This window comes from Toxotes jaculatrix, chromosome 20 (assembly GCF_017976425.1).
Source record: "Toxotes jaculatrix isolate fToxJac2 chromosome 20, fToxJac2.pri, whole genome shotgun sequence".
Classification (NCBI taxonomy): Eukaryota; Metazoa; Chordata; class Actinopteri; family Toxotidae; genus Toxotes; species Toxotes jaculatrix.
In genome coordinates this window covers 3,959,269-3,975,928 of record NC_054413.1, presented here as the reverse complement: position 1 = coordinate 3,975,928, position 16,660 = coordinate 3,959,269, and the positions used below count along the sequence as shown (strand labels likewise).

General features: G+C 40.6%; 2 protein-coding genes across 2 annotated transcripts in view; both read left to right on the top strand.

Moving 5' to 3' along the window:
* Nucleotides 1-61: 61 nt before the first annotated feature.
* Nucleotides 62-7,560, top strand: prtfdc1a (phosphoribosyl transferase domain containing 1a). Its single transcript, XM_041065803.1, has 9 exons — nucleotides 62-115; nucleotides 472-578; nucleotides 657-840; nucleotides 2,285-2,350; nucleotides 4,534-4,551; nucleotides 4,977-5,059; nucleotides 5,488-5,534; nucleotides 5,893-5,969; nucleotides 7,443-7,560. Exons 1-9 carry the CDS (start codon nucleotides 83-85, stop codon nucleotides 7,488-7,490), a joined length of 663 nt encoding a protein of 220 aa, XP_040921737.1. The 5' UTR covers nucleotides 62-82; the 3' UTR covers nucleotides 7,491-7,560.
* A 5,116-nt stretch (nucleotides 7,561-12,676) lies between these two features.
* Nucleotides 12,677-16,660, top strand: part of LOC121200305 (rho GTPase-activating protein 21-like) — a 70,529-nt gene continuing 66,545 nt past the window's right edge. The window contains exons 1-2 of the mRNA XM_041065514.1: nucleotides 12,677-12,965; nucleotides 14,033-14,258. Of these exons, the coding sequence (XP_040921448.1) occupies nucleotides 14,181-14,258 (78 nt within the window). The 5' untranslated portion in view covers nucleotides 12,677-12,965; nucleotides 14,033-14,180. The remainder of the gene's footprint in view (nucleotides 12,966-14,032; nucleotides 14,259-16,660) is intronic.

Below are 16,660 nucleotides of genomic sequence, written 5' to 3'. Positions count from 1 at the left end.
CAACTGAGAGTCACTGATGCCTGTATCCTAATCCTTTACTCCAGTGACGACCATCGTTTTCACCCCGTCAACACTACTAAAGATGGACACCGCAGGGATGAAAAGAGGAATTGTGGTAAGAACACAAAGTCTAATTCCTCAAAATATCTTGGGTTAAATTCAGAAATCTAGGTCATGTCCTCATATTTTGTGCCACATTCCGTTATCAACACAAAATGAATATTTTGTAGTTGTTCAGCTGTTGTAAGAAGATAACATATTTGCTTTGACAAAATTTAAGTAAAATTATGCAAAGAAATGGCAACAGCAGTAGCCGTGATTATTTTTTTTCTTGTACATCTTAAAAGTTCACTAGCCCTTTTGGTACATAAAAAGTACTTTTTCATGTTTGGTTGTTCCCTGTCAAATATCACATGACTGAGTGGTTAACATACAGCTTTTCCATGCCTAACAGTGAGTTGTGTGTCCTAGATAAAAGATGACTGGCCAGGTTACAGTCTGGACCTGTTCACCTACCCAGAGCACTACCATGAAGACATAGAGAGTGTTTACATTCCACATGGGGTAATCATGAACAGGTAAAAATAAATAAACACACGTGCAGTGTGAGTTCGTAATTTTCCAATAATTTGTATTTGTCCTGATTTCTCCTGCAGGATAGAGCGTCTGGCTCGCTACATCATGGATGACTTTGGGGACAACAGCATCATGGTGCTGTGCGTCCTGAAGGGAGGTTACAAGTTCTGTGCAGATCTGGTGGAGTTTATCAAAGTTCTTGGCCGCAACTCCAACAAGTACCTGGAGACCCGGGTGGAGTTCATCCGTCTAAAGAGCTACCTGGTAGGTGAAATGCATAAAAACAAATCAAGTCAAGCCTCTGATCTGCAATGAAATATGACTGATGATCACATTTTTAGCAGCGCCCTGCTGAAACTGACTTTCAGCTTGGCCACCAGATGTCACTGTTGTGTTTGTTTAGTGAGGAAACGGCACACTCAGGCAGGACACCTCAAGGACGATTGATTGTGGAGCGACTGCAGAGCTCAGTTCATGAAAACACCAGACTGCTCAGTGGTGCTGTTTGTGCCAAGAAAAACAGCTTATACCGCTGTCTATGTCTAATTAACTTTGAGAATGACATACTAATGTTTAAAATGATATCATTTTGCAGTTGTCACCACTGTCGCCTGTTAGACAGTGGTGTATTTTGGTGCAGAGCACATCCAAAAGGATCTCATTGATATTTCTCCGCATGTGGTCACATCCCTACTGTATTTTTACAGCACGGAAGTTTCACTATTTTTTGTTTTCATAGACTTTCATAGGATTTAAGGAGCTACAACTACAGCCTACAATGAATTATAGATAGTTTTTGCCTCCCTGGATCACACTGAAGTCATATCGTAATGTAATGTGTTTTCTTAGAAAATAAACAGCATGACATTCAGCTTCACAGCTGGATGTAATGACCAAAATATACCTAAAGGACATGGACAGGATGACATGAGAGTTACTTAACACTGAATAAAATCCTGTTCAACACAACTTCATTTATCTGTGTAAGAAAAATGTGTAAGAAAACAGTTAAAGGTAAACTTTATTTGGAACTGGTAATAAGTACAATGATAAATAAAGAAAAAAAATTACAAAAAGTCTAAAAGTATATTAATTCTAGAATGTATTAAAAAGTATGAAGACACAGAAAAGCAAAAAAACAATAAAATAATCATAAAACATTGTGAATATGTTTTGATGTCAACAGAAAACATGGCAGCCAGCCGCAGCTGCTATTACTACACTGGAGGACAGTGTCTGAGTGATGACGCTGTTAGTCAATCTCACAGGTCATGATGGAGTCATGTGACCTGCCCCCAGGGCTGGGATCTTGTCCATGTCACTGTTCCTCTTATCCAAGTGATGCATCTATAGCAGACCGAATCTAACTTCAAAGCTGTCGCTCTTCAAAGCTTTGCTTCCTACAGGGACAGAGTATGCCTGCTTTTGTTTATGTTACAGATAATATTTTACATCCCAATAGTCTCCTACTCCCTTTGTACATTTATCTTGCATTAATGCTGCAGATAGGTCTCTCTCAAATATTGAACAATGAAGCCAAATTATTCAGGAACCCTAGAGTTAGATACAGTGGGTCTGACAGACCTTCTATTGCAACTTATGGTGGCTGAAAAACAACTGTGCATTAAAAAAACATCTCCATTTCTATTTTATTGAGAATAATTGCATAATATGACTCATGTTTGCATTGTTGTCTTCTTCTTCCCAGAATGACCAATCAACAGAGGACCTGCACATCATTGGAAGTAGAGATCTGTCTTTTTTGCGTGGAAAGGTATGTGTGTGTGTGTGTGTGTGTATGTGTGTATGTATGTGTGTACATAAGTTTGTCTCTTATCTTATAGGACCAGCATTCATTCATTGTCAGGTTTAGTATTTTAATTTTTAAAGACAAACTACCTTGTCCTCAAGAGGGAGCTGTCAGTTCAAGTGTCAGGAGATGAACTCTAGAATAACAGGCAAACAATGGAGAATTCACCTGATTTGAGTTTTTAATCTAAGAATACACTGAATACACTTTATAGCTAATATTTATACAATATGCAGCTCTTTTACAAATATGTTTTTACTCCCTCAATCTTACCCTCAGACCAGAAGACACCCTTGCACTTCAGCTTTTAAGGCTTTCTCCTCACAATCATTCTCTTTGTGCACATCTCATGAGTGTCACTTTGTTAAAGTGGTCTGCCCTTCACCAGCCTGGCCATGAATCAGACATTTCAAGCAAACAAATGTTCCCACAGGGAAGATTTACTGACTGATCATCCCAGTTGAGCTCTGGCAGGGAGGACTGGGGTGTCTGCAGAGGATGCATGCTGAGGCATCATGAGGAATTATCCCTCCTCACTAGATTATTCTCTGAGATAGGTATAAGACAGAACCTTCACTTACTCAGCTGAATGGGTGCACTAATATGCCCACACGTGTTTGCTTATAAAAGGCTGATGTTGAATTCTCTTTTTGAGCTGTCAGGTTTTGCTGTTAGCTAAGACGCATTTTTGCTTGGGGTAAAAAGGTCAGAGGGAAAAAAAAACAGAGGCTGGCAGGCACCTTGCACAAAAAACATGAATCACTCCACTTTGTCTGTATCACTAAGGTTGACGCTCTTGTTACAATCTTTGATAGAAATATTAAATACAAGCCTCCCATGAAGTCTCATTTATTACCAAAAATTAATTCCTAGTCAGCAGTCTCTTTAAGCCTTATACAAAAATGTTGTTGAGTCACAGCTGGTAGATTATGAGTGTGCTGCTATTAATATTTCCTTTGAAACGGTAATAATGGCATCATAATGACAGTATAGAAAAAGTAAATGTTAAGTTGCTGTCTGAGGTGGCACAAGCAGCCTCTCTGGTTTCCATTAGTTGAATTCACCAGAACTCAGATATCTTAATCCCCAAAGTTATTATGGTAATCTGAGCAGTTAAGTTTATTGAGCACATCCATAAACGTAAAATAGTGTGTGAACTGAAGAAGGGATTAGAGGCATTGGTGCATGGATGAAATGCCAGTTCCTATTTAGAAAAGAAAGCTAACCCTTATATTCACAAATAAATGCAAACTTTTCATCTCACCCCTGACCTTCCATTTAGCTCCATCATCAGATCCAAAATTTGATTTGTTGACTACTTTGATTTGTAATTGAATACTTGCAAAACTAATGATTTTCACATCAGCCTCAGCTGTTTGTCAGCAAATGTTAGCATGCAAGCACACAAAACTATGGTGACCATGGTTGAACATTATATCTGCTAAACATCAGCATGTTACCATTGCCACTGTGAGCAGGTTAGCCTGCTGACATTAGCAGTTACTTAAGTGTGGCCTGACAGAGCTGCTAATGTGGCTGCATCCACTTAGTCTATAAAATATAGAACTATAAAATCCCAAACAGTGATCCTATACAATTGTTGTCCATATGACTGTACAGTATGTTTACGGTTTGTAGCACGCAGCAAAACAGGTTAGTTACATTTGAGCTTCCCTATTCTTTTACATGTCCCCATCTACTTTCTCTGAGTGTTATGTAACAGTGTTCAGGTGTAGACCGGGAACACTGGCCGGGTGCCTGCATTCTCTCGAATGGCTCTCCCCAAACCATAGATACTCTCCACTGGTCTCACAAAGAGCCCCATACACCCGGCCAAAAGGAACAAGGAGTCATTTGAAACCATGCAGCAGGGAAAGTGTGCAACACCCGGATACTTAGCAGTGACTTTTGCTCACTGTAGACACAGATGTTCATTACTGTGGAGAACAAAATGAGTTGTCTGTGTTTTTATTAAGGTGCTGAAGATGCTGCCAGTGTTGTTGCTGTAGATACCATCTCAAAGAAATGTAAACTTCACAGAAACGACTGGTCTTTATTTTCACTTTGCTTCAACAGTGTTAAAATTCAAAGGTGATATTTTGCTAATGTGTTCACTAATGTGTTTCTGTTCTTTTTATGTTACGAAGTGTGTGCTCATTGTTGAGGTGAGTATCAGTTGCAAATAATCTTCCTCCATCTGCAGTGTAGTTGCAGTGTAGTTTCTTGTTTCAAACCAAATGAATTCTATCAAGCACATCCTTCAGATTTCCATCTTGTTTGATGTCTTTGACATGTTTGTTTGAATTTCTTGTAGTGTTTTATTGATTAAGAAGTCATTATGCTTGTAGGAGCCACATCTCTTTTAATTCTGATCTAAAGTGTTTTGTGTTTTCTCTTTGAAATCATTAATTGTTCATTAATACTCTAAACATATTTACTCTTGGGGAAAAGTACGTAATAGAAAACCTTAGAAAAAGATCTAAATATCTCTCTATAATTTTTCTCCTCTTTGAAAGCATTCTGAACTCAAATGTCCCACGTCCCTCCCTCTTCATCTCATCTTGTTTCCTTTGCTCTTCCCTTCCCTAAGGCCATAGTTGACACAGGAAAGACCATGAAGGCCCTTCTGAAGCATGTGGAGACCTTTGAACCCAAGATGGTCAAGGTCGCGGGGTGAGCCAGTTATTCAATCATCTGTGTTTTCCCCACCAGTGGAAATGCCAAGCCTGTGACGAACACTAGAAGAAGATATCACTAGTCCACAGCCACTATCTCGTGTCCGTGGGCAGTTCCTATGTGCTCCTAAGATCACAGAGACAAGATAAACATCTTTCCTCACACATGGCTTGTGCTGAAAGTTGTTTCCTCTTTTACTGTACATGTACCACTGTAACACAACAGTTAGCATATCACATCAATGTGAGCTTTATCTTTGGATTGGGATGCATGCAGTATTTATTACAGTGAAGGTCTTTAAATTAAAAGAAACAGAAAGATGCTTTTTAAAGCAAAATACCAGAGATAAGTGGTTAGTTAACATCGTACTGTGCTGTAAGCCTTTAACTTTTTGACATTAACTTTTGATTTGACATGTGTTTTAGTCTGCTTGTGAAGAGGGTCCCTAACATAGCTGAACGTCTGACAGACTGTAAGTACTCCTGATTTTAATGCCATGTAGTCCTTCTAAAGTATAACTGTCTGTCCCTGCACTTGATCCAAGACCAAGCAGCAACCTCTAGGCTGAGTGATCAAAGCTACTGTGCTCACAAAAAGTCTCTGTCTGTAGTGAACTCAATGCAAAAGTTCGAATTTATCTCTTGAAACAAAATCTGTAGATATTAATTTCCAATGTGTGTCTTAGTTTCTATTTCAGTGTCTATATAATATATATATAATATAATTAATAAAAAGCCTTAATTTATTATATCATTTAATTGATTTATTTTATACTGAATTATGCACATCATGTTACTTATTAACATTCTTGTCTGTGTTTGCTCTGGTAGATGCTGGATTTGAAATCCCCAACCGCTTTGTTGTTGGTTATGCCCTGGACTACAATGAATACTTCCGTGACCTGAATGTAAGTGAGTGAGTCCTCTGACACTGCTGCACACCACACATGACCTTTTGAAGAGCTAAGAGAAAGGGATGAAAGAGACAGGAGGGGGAGAGTAAACACAGCAAATCAAAGAGATGCACTCCTCTGCCCTGAAACCTAAACTCACCCAACAGATATCCTCCCTGCCTGAGGAGACTTTACATGTAAGCAAAGCAGCTCAAATCACTGATATCGCTGCAGGTGGTTTCTGTGTGTGTGTCAGGGGGGAAATGTGTGTAGCGTGTGTAAGGTGTCTACCCATAATATACTCATTCAGAGCAGAACTCAGTGTTATGATTGGCCTCTGTCAAGAACTTCATAAGCGCTTGTCACTTTTTCTGGGACAGATCAGGCTTCACAGCATCAGCACAATAATCACCCAGAGACCTACCTGCAGGGTTACTAGCATAGATGTAGTTTAGTCTTGTTTTGAAGGTATCACCACCAAATCACTGCTGCATTTTAATTAGGCTGTGGTAAAGTGCAAGGTATTAATGTCAGGGTTCAAGGTGTAGTCAGCATTTCTGACATTTTTCTTGGCCAAGTCACTGAAGGAATTTTCGGTTCGATTATTATCCAATCTGACTTAGTGACTAAATAATGTCTGAATCTAGCATAAACAAAACAACTGCCACAGCTTTAGACTTTCTTTCGCCTTTTCTTTTTATTTTTTTTTGTCATTTTCCTACCTTACAACAAAATCTTTCTCCTTTGTCATCTGAAGAGCATGTCTGAATTCTCTGTACTTCACTGGTGCTTTAAACTCTCTTACACCTCAATACAAGCTTTGGGTCAAGGGTGCAACCTTTCCTCTGTTTTTCTTGTTGCACCCCTGACAGTTTATTTGAAGCCAGATTACTCAGTCAGAAATTACTAAGTGCAAACCCATGTGAACTCTGTCATTTTTACATCTGCAAAGACGTGGCCTCAATTTTACCTCTGACTCATGTGAAACACTAAGCCTACGCTGACTCCCATAGCTTTTTGTGCGTGTGTATTCATATTGGTGTGTGCTGCACATACTGTATGCACTGTATGATTGTGTATGTCTCTTGTGCATGTTTGAGGGGGGTGGTATTCATTACAAAAGTTTGAAGGAGGGTGACCTGTGGAATGTAGAGGTTAGGATCTCATTATCAGGCAGTTACAGCTTCCCCTCTTATCTGCTCTTATCCTACAGAAGAAATATGAGTTGAACCCCTGCGACACCCAAACTTAGATAAATGAATGTGTCAGATCTTTGTAGATTACCTTCCCTACCTTCAAATTATTGCGTGTTTCATCTTTCCATACTGTATATGGCATGTTAAAACTCTCTGAACATGCTGAAAATTCCAATAGGACAGTGTGACCTGAAACACGTATTTTACCATTTTTAGACAAGAAACATACTGTACCATCAATTTAACATTAACACAAGCTAATTTGTCTTTCTCCCAACTCCTTTTCTTTCAGCATATCTGTGTCATCAGCAAGACTGGAAAGATGAAGTACAAGGTTTGAGAGGAATTAAAACCATAAGTTATGCCCAGTTTTACATTAGTGGCACAAGGCTGTTTGTGTGCCAGTCTCAGCAGTAAGCAAAGGTTCAGTTTTCTTTCCCATTTCTGTAACAGCCAATCTTTGCACGACTTTGTTTAAATGAGTGTAAATGTCTGTCAGTAGGGTTTTGGTATGTATATCTGTATGTAATGTGTATTTTTGTGAGTGCTAAAAGTGAGAGAACATTTCTTATCTCAAAGAAACCAATCCAAATTTCTGGAAGGACTGGAAGATGAAATGTCTTCAAATTAAAATAATATTTCATGTGATGTAATTGTTGCCTCACCCCTCCCCTTTTTAGTATGTCGGTGAAATACACACAAACAAAGAAATGGATAAATGAAAGAAAGGAGCGCTGCCCACCAGGAGAGGACGTTGGTGACAGATGGAGGGAGCTTATGAACGTTGGCATCCTCGTGCCCGGATGACGCCCACTCTGACTCATGGAAAACACACAGTGGGTGCAGCAGGCAGTCCGAACAGCGTCTCCACACCACACTGTATCTGTTGTGTTCCAACTTTAACCAGGCCTCACTGGAGATTAGAAACACATACATGAAAATTCACCTATTACTATGGCAAAACCATAATTTGTTATGTGTAAATACTTGTACACTGAAATCCAATCTCACAGTTTATACAACATTCAGTCACTAAAACAGGCATCTAAACTTCGTGTATTTTTTATTACATGTTGATATTATTTTACATTTACTGAGCCACTACAAGTTGTTTTCTTATTGTTACTTCACTGTGTAGAAAGATGAAGTATGTGACACTAGAGAACTGTTTTCATCTGCTGAAGAAGGAAGGTTTCTATGTGATCATCTTAAATCTAAGTTTATGAAGTGTACATACAAACATGGTGCTATGATGAGCGTTTGATGTGGAAACCTGAAGCCTCTAGTGCACATACACTGACTTTTCAGAAGGAGGAGGCGTCTAGTAGAATATTTTTATATGTCTTAAAACATGTCTGGAAAGGATCTTTAATGAAAGAAAAACTTTTGAAAAGTCAAAGGTATTTTAAACTCATTAGTTCTTTCATCAAAAATTCCTCAATTACAATTCCCATTGAAAAAAAATCAATTCATTCCACTGAATTGCAAATAAATAAACATTAGGGCTGTTGTGTTTTTACAAGGTCTGTAGTCCTGCAATTAAACTCTGGGCCCTTGATCTCGAGGGGAGGGTGCTCAGTGTAAAGGCTAGAAATCAAAATACCTGCAAACTCAGTGCTCTGAGCTACAACATACATGTGACACATGCACATACTGAAGTAGTTTCTATGTTCTGTTGTCATTGTTGGGGTGAATAAGAGAGTCAATTGTGCATGTCGACAGACAGACCAGAACATGCCTCACTTCACACAGCATGCACTCGGGGAGTGTTATCATGTGGCTACGCACTCTTTATTCTTAATCACCTGAAACTCCAAACAGCCGTCACATCACATAACAGACATTCGTGTACACACAGAGGCATTATTCTAACAGTGTAAAGAATTTAGGTGATTTGTAATTACCATGGGATACAACATCTCCACTAAAAGATGGTGAAATAATTAGGTCTCTTGTGTTTACACATGGGAGAAATGTTATGTGTTACTAAATGCTTCACTGCTCATGTAAAGACCACCAAGGTCTACAGAGACTTAAGTCTGAGTTAAAGTTCATATATTATCATGCTGGTTGTTCCAGACCTATTTGTGTGATTCAAAAGTCAAACAATGTTGTGTGTGGTTTTTTTTCCTAACTTCTTACAAACACGTTTCTAAGCTAAAGGTAATGGTCCAGCTCCAGCTACAAGGCCACACCAAGTTAAATGACCTGATAAATTAGTTGCTATGTGGATAATATGGGCAACTGAAAACAAAAGAGAGCTGTGGGAGGTTTGGAGCTCTCAGTTTCCATGTTGTGCTTTCAAAATGCTCTCAGGTTTCATGTCTGTAGTGGTAAACAACACCTTCACTGATACATTTAGAGGAACCCTAAATTTTATCACTTGTCCTTGACCCTTAAGGTCTAGAGGAATGAGAGAGAAAGATAAAGAGGCTCAACAAATGATCGATTGACTTTTTGGCTGTGCGCTATCCGTACATCTTGAGCCACAAAGACCCCCGTTGTACCTCCGGCTGCAACTCTGTGTGTCCTTATGATAAAGCATCAGCACTTGGCAGTAGTGGTTAACTTATCCCTGCACTAATGCCACCCGCACAGCCCTGGGAACCCAGAGGCCATTGTCTTTCACCTTGATGCAGGGTTTGCTGAAAACGAGAAGGGACAAAAAGCCTTGCAGTTTTCACATGCTGCGGCTTTGTAGTGCACCATCAGGGGAACAGAGGATGGGGCCAACCGCTGAAAGTAAGCTACAGGTAAACTGTGCTCAGTACAAAAGGAACAAAACGGGAATTGTACATTTGAATGGCATTTGACATATGAAGCCTGTGGTTAGAGATGGAGCGGTAGGATTTGATTTCACATCACCAGCTCAACAGAAAGAGCACATTTATTCCCGAAAACCAGTTATTTTGTTGATCTACCATTGAAGGAGACATTTTGGGAAATATGCTTCACTATTTTGCTGAAAGTTAAATGAGAAGATTGGTTGATAAACACTAGAAGCAGGGGGAAACAGCTGGCCTCACTGTGTCTACATCTAATATAATGTATTTGATTGTATATGTATTTACCAAAATGTCAAACTATTACTTTGAAGTTAGACAACCTCATGTCAAAGCTATGCAATCTTTATACCTTTTCATGCGTGCTTCTGCTGCATTTGTAAGATGAATAAACCAACCTTAATTTAAAAACTAAAACATTTATTTGATCAGGATTTAAGTTGCTAAAAGACGGACACTAAAAGATTACAGTCTTCATTCCCGGTTTGGAACTTAATGAACACTGCTTCACTGACGCATCTTGGTTCACAAATAGAAAGAACATCCTCTCCAGTGTTCATTGTGTTCCAATTAGGGACTGGCTGGCCAGAGGGCTTGATAGATTGACTGCTGTTGGGTTTCATCCAGTCATCAAAGTCAGTGCCAGATCCACTTATACAACCTGGAGTTGGGAGTGATCCTCATCCTCTTAAATGCTCAAACTCGACTACAGCTTAAAGAAATCCTGAATGAATGAAATATATAAATGTTGTGTTTGATGGATGTAGCCTTCCCTGATGAATGTTTGTGTATGAAGGCGTGCTGAAAGCCAGTTTCACATACTTAGCATGCTGTGCTGCAGAGTCATTTCCACCTGTCGTAATCCTAACGCTGCTGGGCTTTGAACTTGGGCTTCATGTGATGTCCTAATCCAGCCAAGCATTCTGCTGCCACAAGAGAGCTCGTAATCTCTGCTGAATGTTTGAGTCACTCTGACTCTGTAGCTACACATTTTGGTATGAAGGAATTAGCAGTCAATGTTCATACAAATGCTTTAATAAAACTTGTAACAGAAGCTATTAAAAATGCGAAGAAAAAGAAAATTTCAAGTTAGAATCATGCTTAAGTGAACAATAAACCATCCTAAAACTACACAACGGACAAGCATACAGTCCTTACAGCGGATTACAAACTGACTACAAACCCCACAATGAGCTTTGTTCTCCATTCATTGATCTGAACTCCTCTGTCCTCACTTTGCCATTCATAAAAACAGCACTACACTGCATGCATGCCTTGAGCTCTAGCAGTGCTGTGCACACATCTTAGAGTGTGTTGATGTAGTAACTCAAGTGGGCCAAATACCACAGAAACAGAAACCTTTGTTTCTTACCAATAAAACTTTTTTTATTGTTTTCTTGTGAATTTTTATACACACATGTAATCTATTGTAGACAGACAGATTGCAGGTTGTTTGTGTGGGAACACAGCAATACTTCATTGCAGTCACTTCTGAGTTCTGTCTCTGATGCACAATCACACTTTATGTCAAATCAATACAATCCTCTTGCTGCATTAATAATGTGGTATGGGTTTAATAAACAAATTGCATTAAATGAATATGAACCTCATGTTTACCATCACACAATGCAGAGTCCCACTTACATCAGTTAAAGTTGTCCATTGTCTGGATGAGAGTGCACCAGATCTTTAGACAATAGCTCTTCTCTGAAACCAGGGAAACCTCGCCACAGTGTGGGTCAAAAGAGTCCTATTGTCCAATCTTCTATTGTGCCGCTGGAGTAGCCTGCAAACAGAACACTGTCAGCCTTTGTCTTTCTCCGGATCAGCTGTGCAGCCCCTTTTTTTTCATGCTCTGTGGAGTCCCATGTGGCTGCCATGCCCTACATGTCACCATAATAAAGTTAAGGACACTGCTGTTACAGTTGATAATGGATAGGCAAATATGTTTCACCAGTTGAACGTTAGGAAATTGGAGAGCTCAGCATATGTGTGGGCCTCAGGGTTTTTCCTCGCCGTTTACAATAATGTCCCTGTGATTTCATTTGCTCACTTTAAAGGCCTGAAAGCTTAAATGGCAGAGTGTGAGAATAAAGTGTTTATTAGCTAATGGCTAGCTGTTTATTTAAATGTATTGTGTGAGTGAACTGTGTCAATCTGAATACCATGCTCTATTAGCGGTGGAAGAAGAATTCAGATAGTTTACTTAGAAATAGCAAAAACACTCTCCTATAAGTAAAAGTCCCACGTTCAAAATTTTGCTTACTGGTTTACTATTGTTATAAATGTTATATTTTTGGATTATTATTATTACATAAGGAGCATTTTATAGGTGCAGCTGACCCAGCTGTAATTGTAACTATTTTATATACTGCTGGGTGTTTTTGGCTCATATTTTATAAGGTAAGTAAAGTAAAGTAATACTACAGTTCATACTGCTGATTTCCAGCCGGTGACCAGAATGGACCAGCTTCTACTCTTTATTGGAATTGTTATGTAACAACACCTCCAATTGGCCCGCTTCAAAATTCCAAATTTAAACTGGCCATCTGATTGGATGACGTCCAGCCAGGGGGGGCAAGCGGAGGGGCGGGGCTTCAGCCCCGTCGGGAGGTTCGTCAGTGTCTGTAGAGATTGTCGCGCCGCCAACCGGGGACCACGTAGGAATACACGTTACTTTTTTTGTTTGTATTTCGACCGTTTTTGCCTCCAGTTGAAGCTCGGAAATGAGGGGAAATGAATGAAGACTGCAGGTTTAATTTTCGTCGGGTCTCCCTGACGAAGAAACGCACGCTGGAGGGCGTTTACCATGTTTTTTCCAGTGTGTTTTTCCTAACAGGTAGTGAGCTTCAGCGGTCAGTCAGTGTAGCTCTGCACGGAGACTGAATATTCCTCTTTGTAATCTCTTGACAGGTTTTTTTTAACCCATCTCTGGATCGATCGAGGCTTTTAACGAACACCCTACTCTTCTCAGAAATATGGACAGTGTGATCGTTTTGTCATTTCGAAGTAATTTCCTCAGTTTGTAACAGGTAGGTTTTTTGGCGTTGTTCGCAATTATAGCCTCAGCAACAACCTGTCGTCCGCCTGGTTAGTATTTGTCAACAGCAGCCCGTAGTAACAGAACACAAGGGGATTTTCTTGCTTAAAGCGGCCGGAAAACTAACGAAAATGGGTCATTTGGCTGTACGTGTGTCACATCGTCAGGGAGAGCATTTATTACCCTCGTCCTGGCTGTTTATATTTAGCGTGTGGCTTGATTCATGATGGCTGGTGCGGCGCTTGTACACCGCAGTCCTTAATGTCTTGTTGAGCACTTTCCCCCTCCACACAGAGACATGGATTCCACCTTTATTTGACATGCATGTCTCGTTTTTTTTTCGCTCCCTGCCTGCAGATAATATTTGCACACACAAGAGGTGTCTCTCGTTTTAATCAAGGGTTACAGAAGAACGGGATAGGCTCGACTGTCCACCTGCCATTACTACACTTTTAGCCACGTACATTCTCCCTTAACTAACCTGGAACTGGTATTTGAATGTTTACTAATTTAATTTCCGAATAAGCTCCAGCTCATGCAGCACCATCGGAAAAAGACCAAAACATCACTCTGTGATCTCTAAATTGACCTTAGTGCTCTTTATTTTTATTGCCCCCATGGTATCACGGTTGTATTTATAAACAACGATTTAAGGCTTTATAAGGACCTTCACAGAGTTACACTTCTACAGTATTTTCTTAACAACAGAGTATTTAGAGTTGAGACAGTTACGATGTCAGGCTGTCCTTGGATGACCAGGCTCATCATAAATTTAAGGACTCAGAGCTTTGATGTGACATTTAATGGCCATAGTATTTTTCAAGAGTGCATTTCAGGGTATCTTCTTGTGGTCTGTGTTTGTTCTTGCATAGATACTGTGTTGAGATGCAAAATGTTGTTAGTCCAGGTAAAAATCTGAAAATAAAGCTTGATTTGAATGTCCTCACCCACCAGACTTTGGCTCTGTGACCTGCATGGGACAGGGACAGTGTACAAATGTACAATTTTCCATTCTGTTGTCCTGCTTTTATTTCAATAACATGTTTATGTTATATCCAGATTTCAACCACTGACGGACATGAAGAAGGAGGACGGTGTGGATTAGGATCCCTTTTCTTTTTTCTTTTTCTTTTTTTTTTTGGCTTCATCCTCCTCACCTCAATGTGGGCTCTGAAGGACTTCTTCCTCCTCTGCGGTTTGAAATGAAATGATGGCAGCACGTTGGAGTGATTCACTACAGGACAATGAAGAGAGTAAACACAGAGCTGTAACTCCGTCTTGCGAGGTAAGACTTTGGATAGAGATGCATCTGGAGCCCAGGCTGTTACAGTTCTCTGTACCGTCTGTTAAAGTGCTTGTTTGTAAGTGTGCATGCTTGTGCTTGCCCTGGCATGGTTGCTATTGATCTTTATCTAATATGGTGTATTTGCAGGTGTCTGTTGACGTATTATGTGCATTTTTGCCAGATCGGAACAACTATTTTTCCACAGTAGAAGCTTTTTGCTACTTTACTGGTGTCCTAAATGCTTGCATGTGGATGCAGCAGATATAACTATCACCTGGGTAGATGTGAAGAATCCATGAATACCATCGGACTGCTTAGCAGCTGTAACTTCATCAGCGCTGTTTCAAAGGTATTCTCACTTTCAGAAAACCCATGACATGCCGCACAAGTTACAAAGTGTGCCAGAGAGGGAAACAGAGTGAGTGTGAACTTAGTGCTGCTGCGAGCTGCCAGTGTTCAGGGTGATAGGGTTCATTTTTTCCCCACTTTGACAACCGGTTAAGCGCACAAAGAGAGTTTTGTACTTGCAGTGCTAATCTTACTGGGTCTTTTGCAGGTCTGCATGCCAAACTCTGATAAATGGCACATTGTAGAGCTCATCCTTTTCCTCTTACGCATGGTAGCTTCAGGAGTTACATCATCATAATCATCATCATAGTCCAGCTTGGTTTGATGCATGTCATAACAGCATTGCAGCGGTGGCATGTTTTGGATTAATCCATCATCAGGAAATGGCAACAGTTCTGTCTGTGTGCTGTAATCCTCTTACTATGGCAGAAGTAGCTGAGGATGGACGACATAAATCTTTGGGGATGGGGGTAAGGCAGTGTGCTAACAGTGCTGGGGTTTATGAAATGGTTGATGGGAGCAAGGAGGAGCTCAGAGCACAGGTGTGGGCTAGTGCTATTCATTAAAATAAATCATAATTAGAAGTTAAAGCAGGATTAATGTTTGAGCCAGCGAGCAGAACATTTGCATTACTGAAAGTGGTTGTGTCTGGCTGTTTTTCCTCGAAAAGTTTTATGTACTGTCTGATCGAGATATCTGAGAAAATGAGACAGAATCACTGAGATAAAGGAGTTATCATGAAACCATAAAACTTTTTTTCATTTCTTCTCTCTGGCAGCAGTAAATGTCACTGCGCTGTGCTTATTCTTGCATCCGTTGCTGCAATCTAATAAATGTTTCCGGTACGGTAACGTCACTTAACTTTTCCGCCCTGAATAAAACTACAGCCACTGTCAAGATAAGGATGCTACGTGCCGAAAGACGGGAGAATAAAATAGCTGGACTCTGCAGGTGAATGGTCGCACTGATAAAAGTGACATTTGATTCTTTCCATTTGATTTGTCTGTTTCTTAATAATCAGGGGACCAGAACAATTTTGCCACACATCTCTACACCGCTGCAAAAGATGTGAGTCACCTGTGAGTGAGAGCCAGTGTTTAGCCTGATAGTTTGCAGCCCAGGGCCCAACACGGGAGGCAGGCAGGTTGTTTTATCTACCTGATTCCTCCGACGACACAAACACAAATCTCGCCCAACTTTCAAGCTTCACTGCTTCTGAACTGCTGTCCCCCCTGGGGGCCTAATGAGAGTTGAGACCCCAGGCGGGATGAGGCTCCCCTCTCCCCTCTCCCCCTCTCCTCCTCCCTGCTCCCCTGCATCACTTCGGCTCACTAATGAGGAAGATTGCAAGGGGTGTCTTCTCAAAGATTACTCCCCCCAACAAACACACACACCCCACCCTGCTACCGTCAAAGCAATGGCAGCAACGCTGGGGTAATTTAGGCACAGCTGCCCCAGTCATTAAGAGAAAAACACCCCACGTGTATAACGTCTGCCTCTCTCTCTCTTGGCCTCATTCACATTCGCTGCCTCACCCGACCTGCTGTCACACTGATACTAGCAGGGTAGTTATGAAGCAGCTGAGGCCCTGAGTTCTTTACATTATAGAATAAGACTTTGAATTTGGGCAGCAACTGATTACTTTCATTATCAATTCATCTGAAAAAGCATTGTGTGAAAAACACAATCCTGAAACTGTCTCTAGCACGTATTGATCACTACCATCGTTCATGTTGGGGAGGACGAGACCAATGGCGGTGCTCTGAGTGCTGGTGATGCTCTCTGCTTTGCTCTAAATATAGCCCCTCCCAACTCCATAACCGCCCCCACTCACCCCCGACCCACCCACCAAGCTGCATGCTTGTCTTTCACCCGTCCTCTATTCCCGCGTGTTTTTAGTGATGCTATATTTAACCCGTGGAAAGATGAATGCTGTGTGCGGAGAGGGGAAAAAAGGAATCACTGTACTGGAATCGCTGTTCGCTTTCTCCTGAAAACCCTGGATGAATAATGGGAATGTTGGTCAGAACAGTATCATTATACAGGTCGAGGAA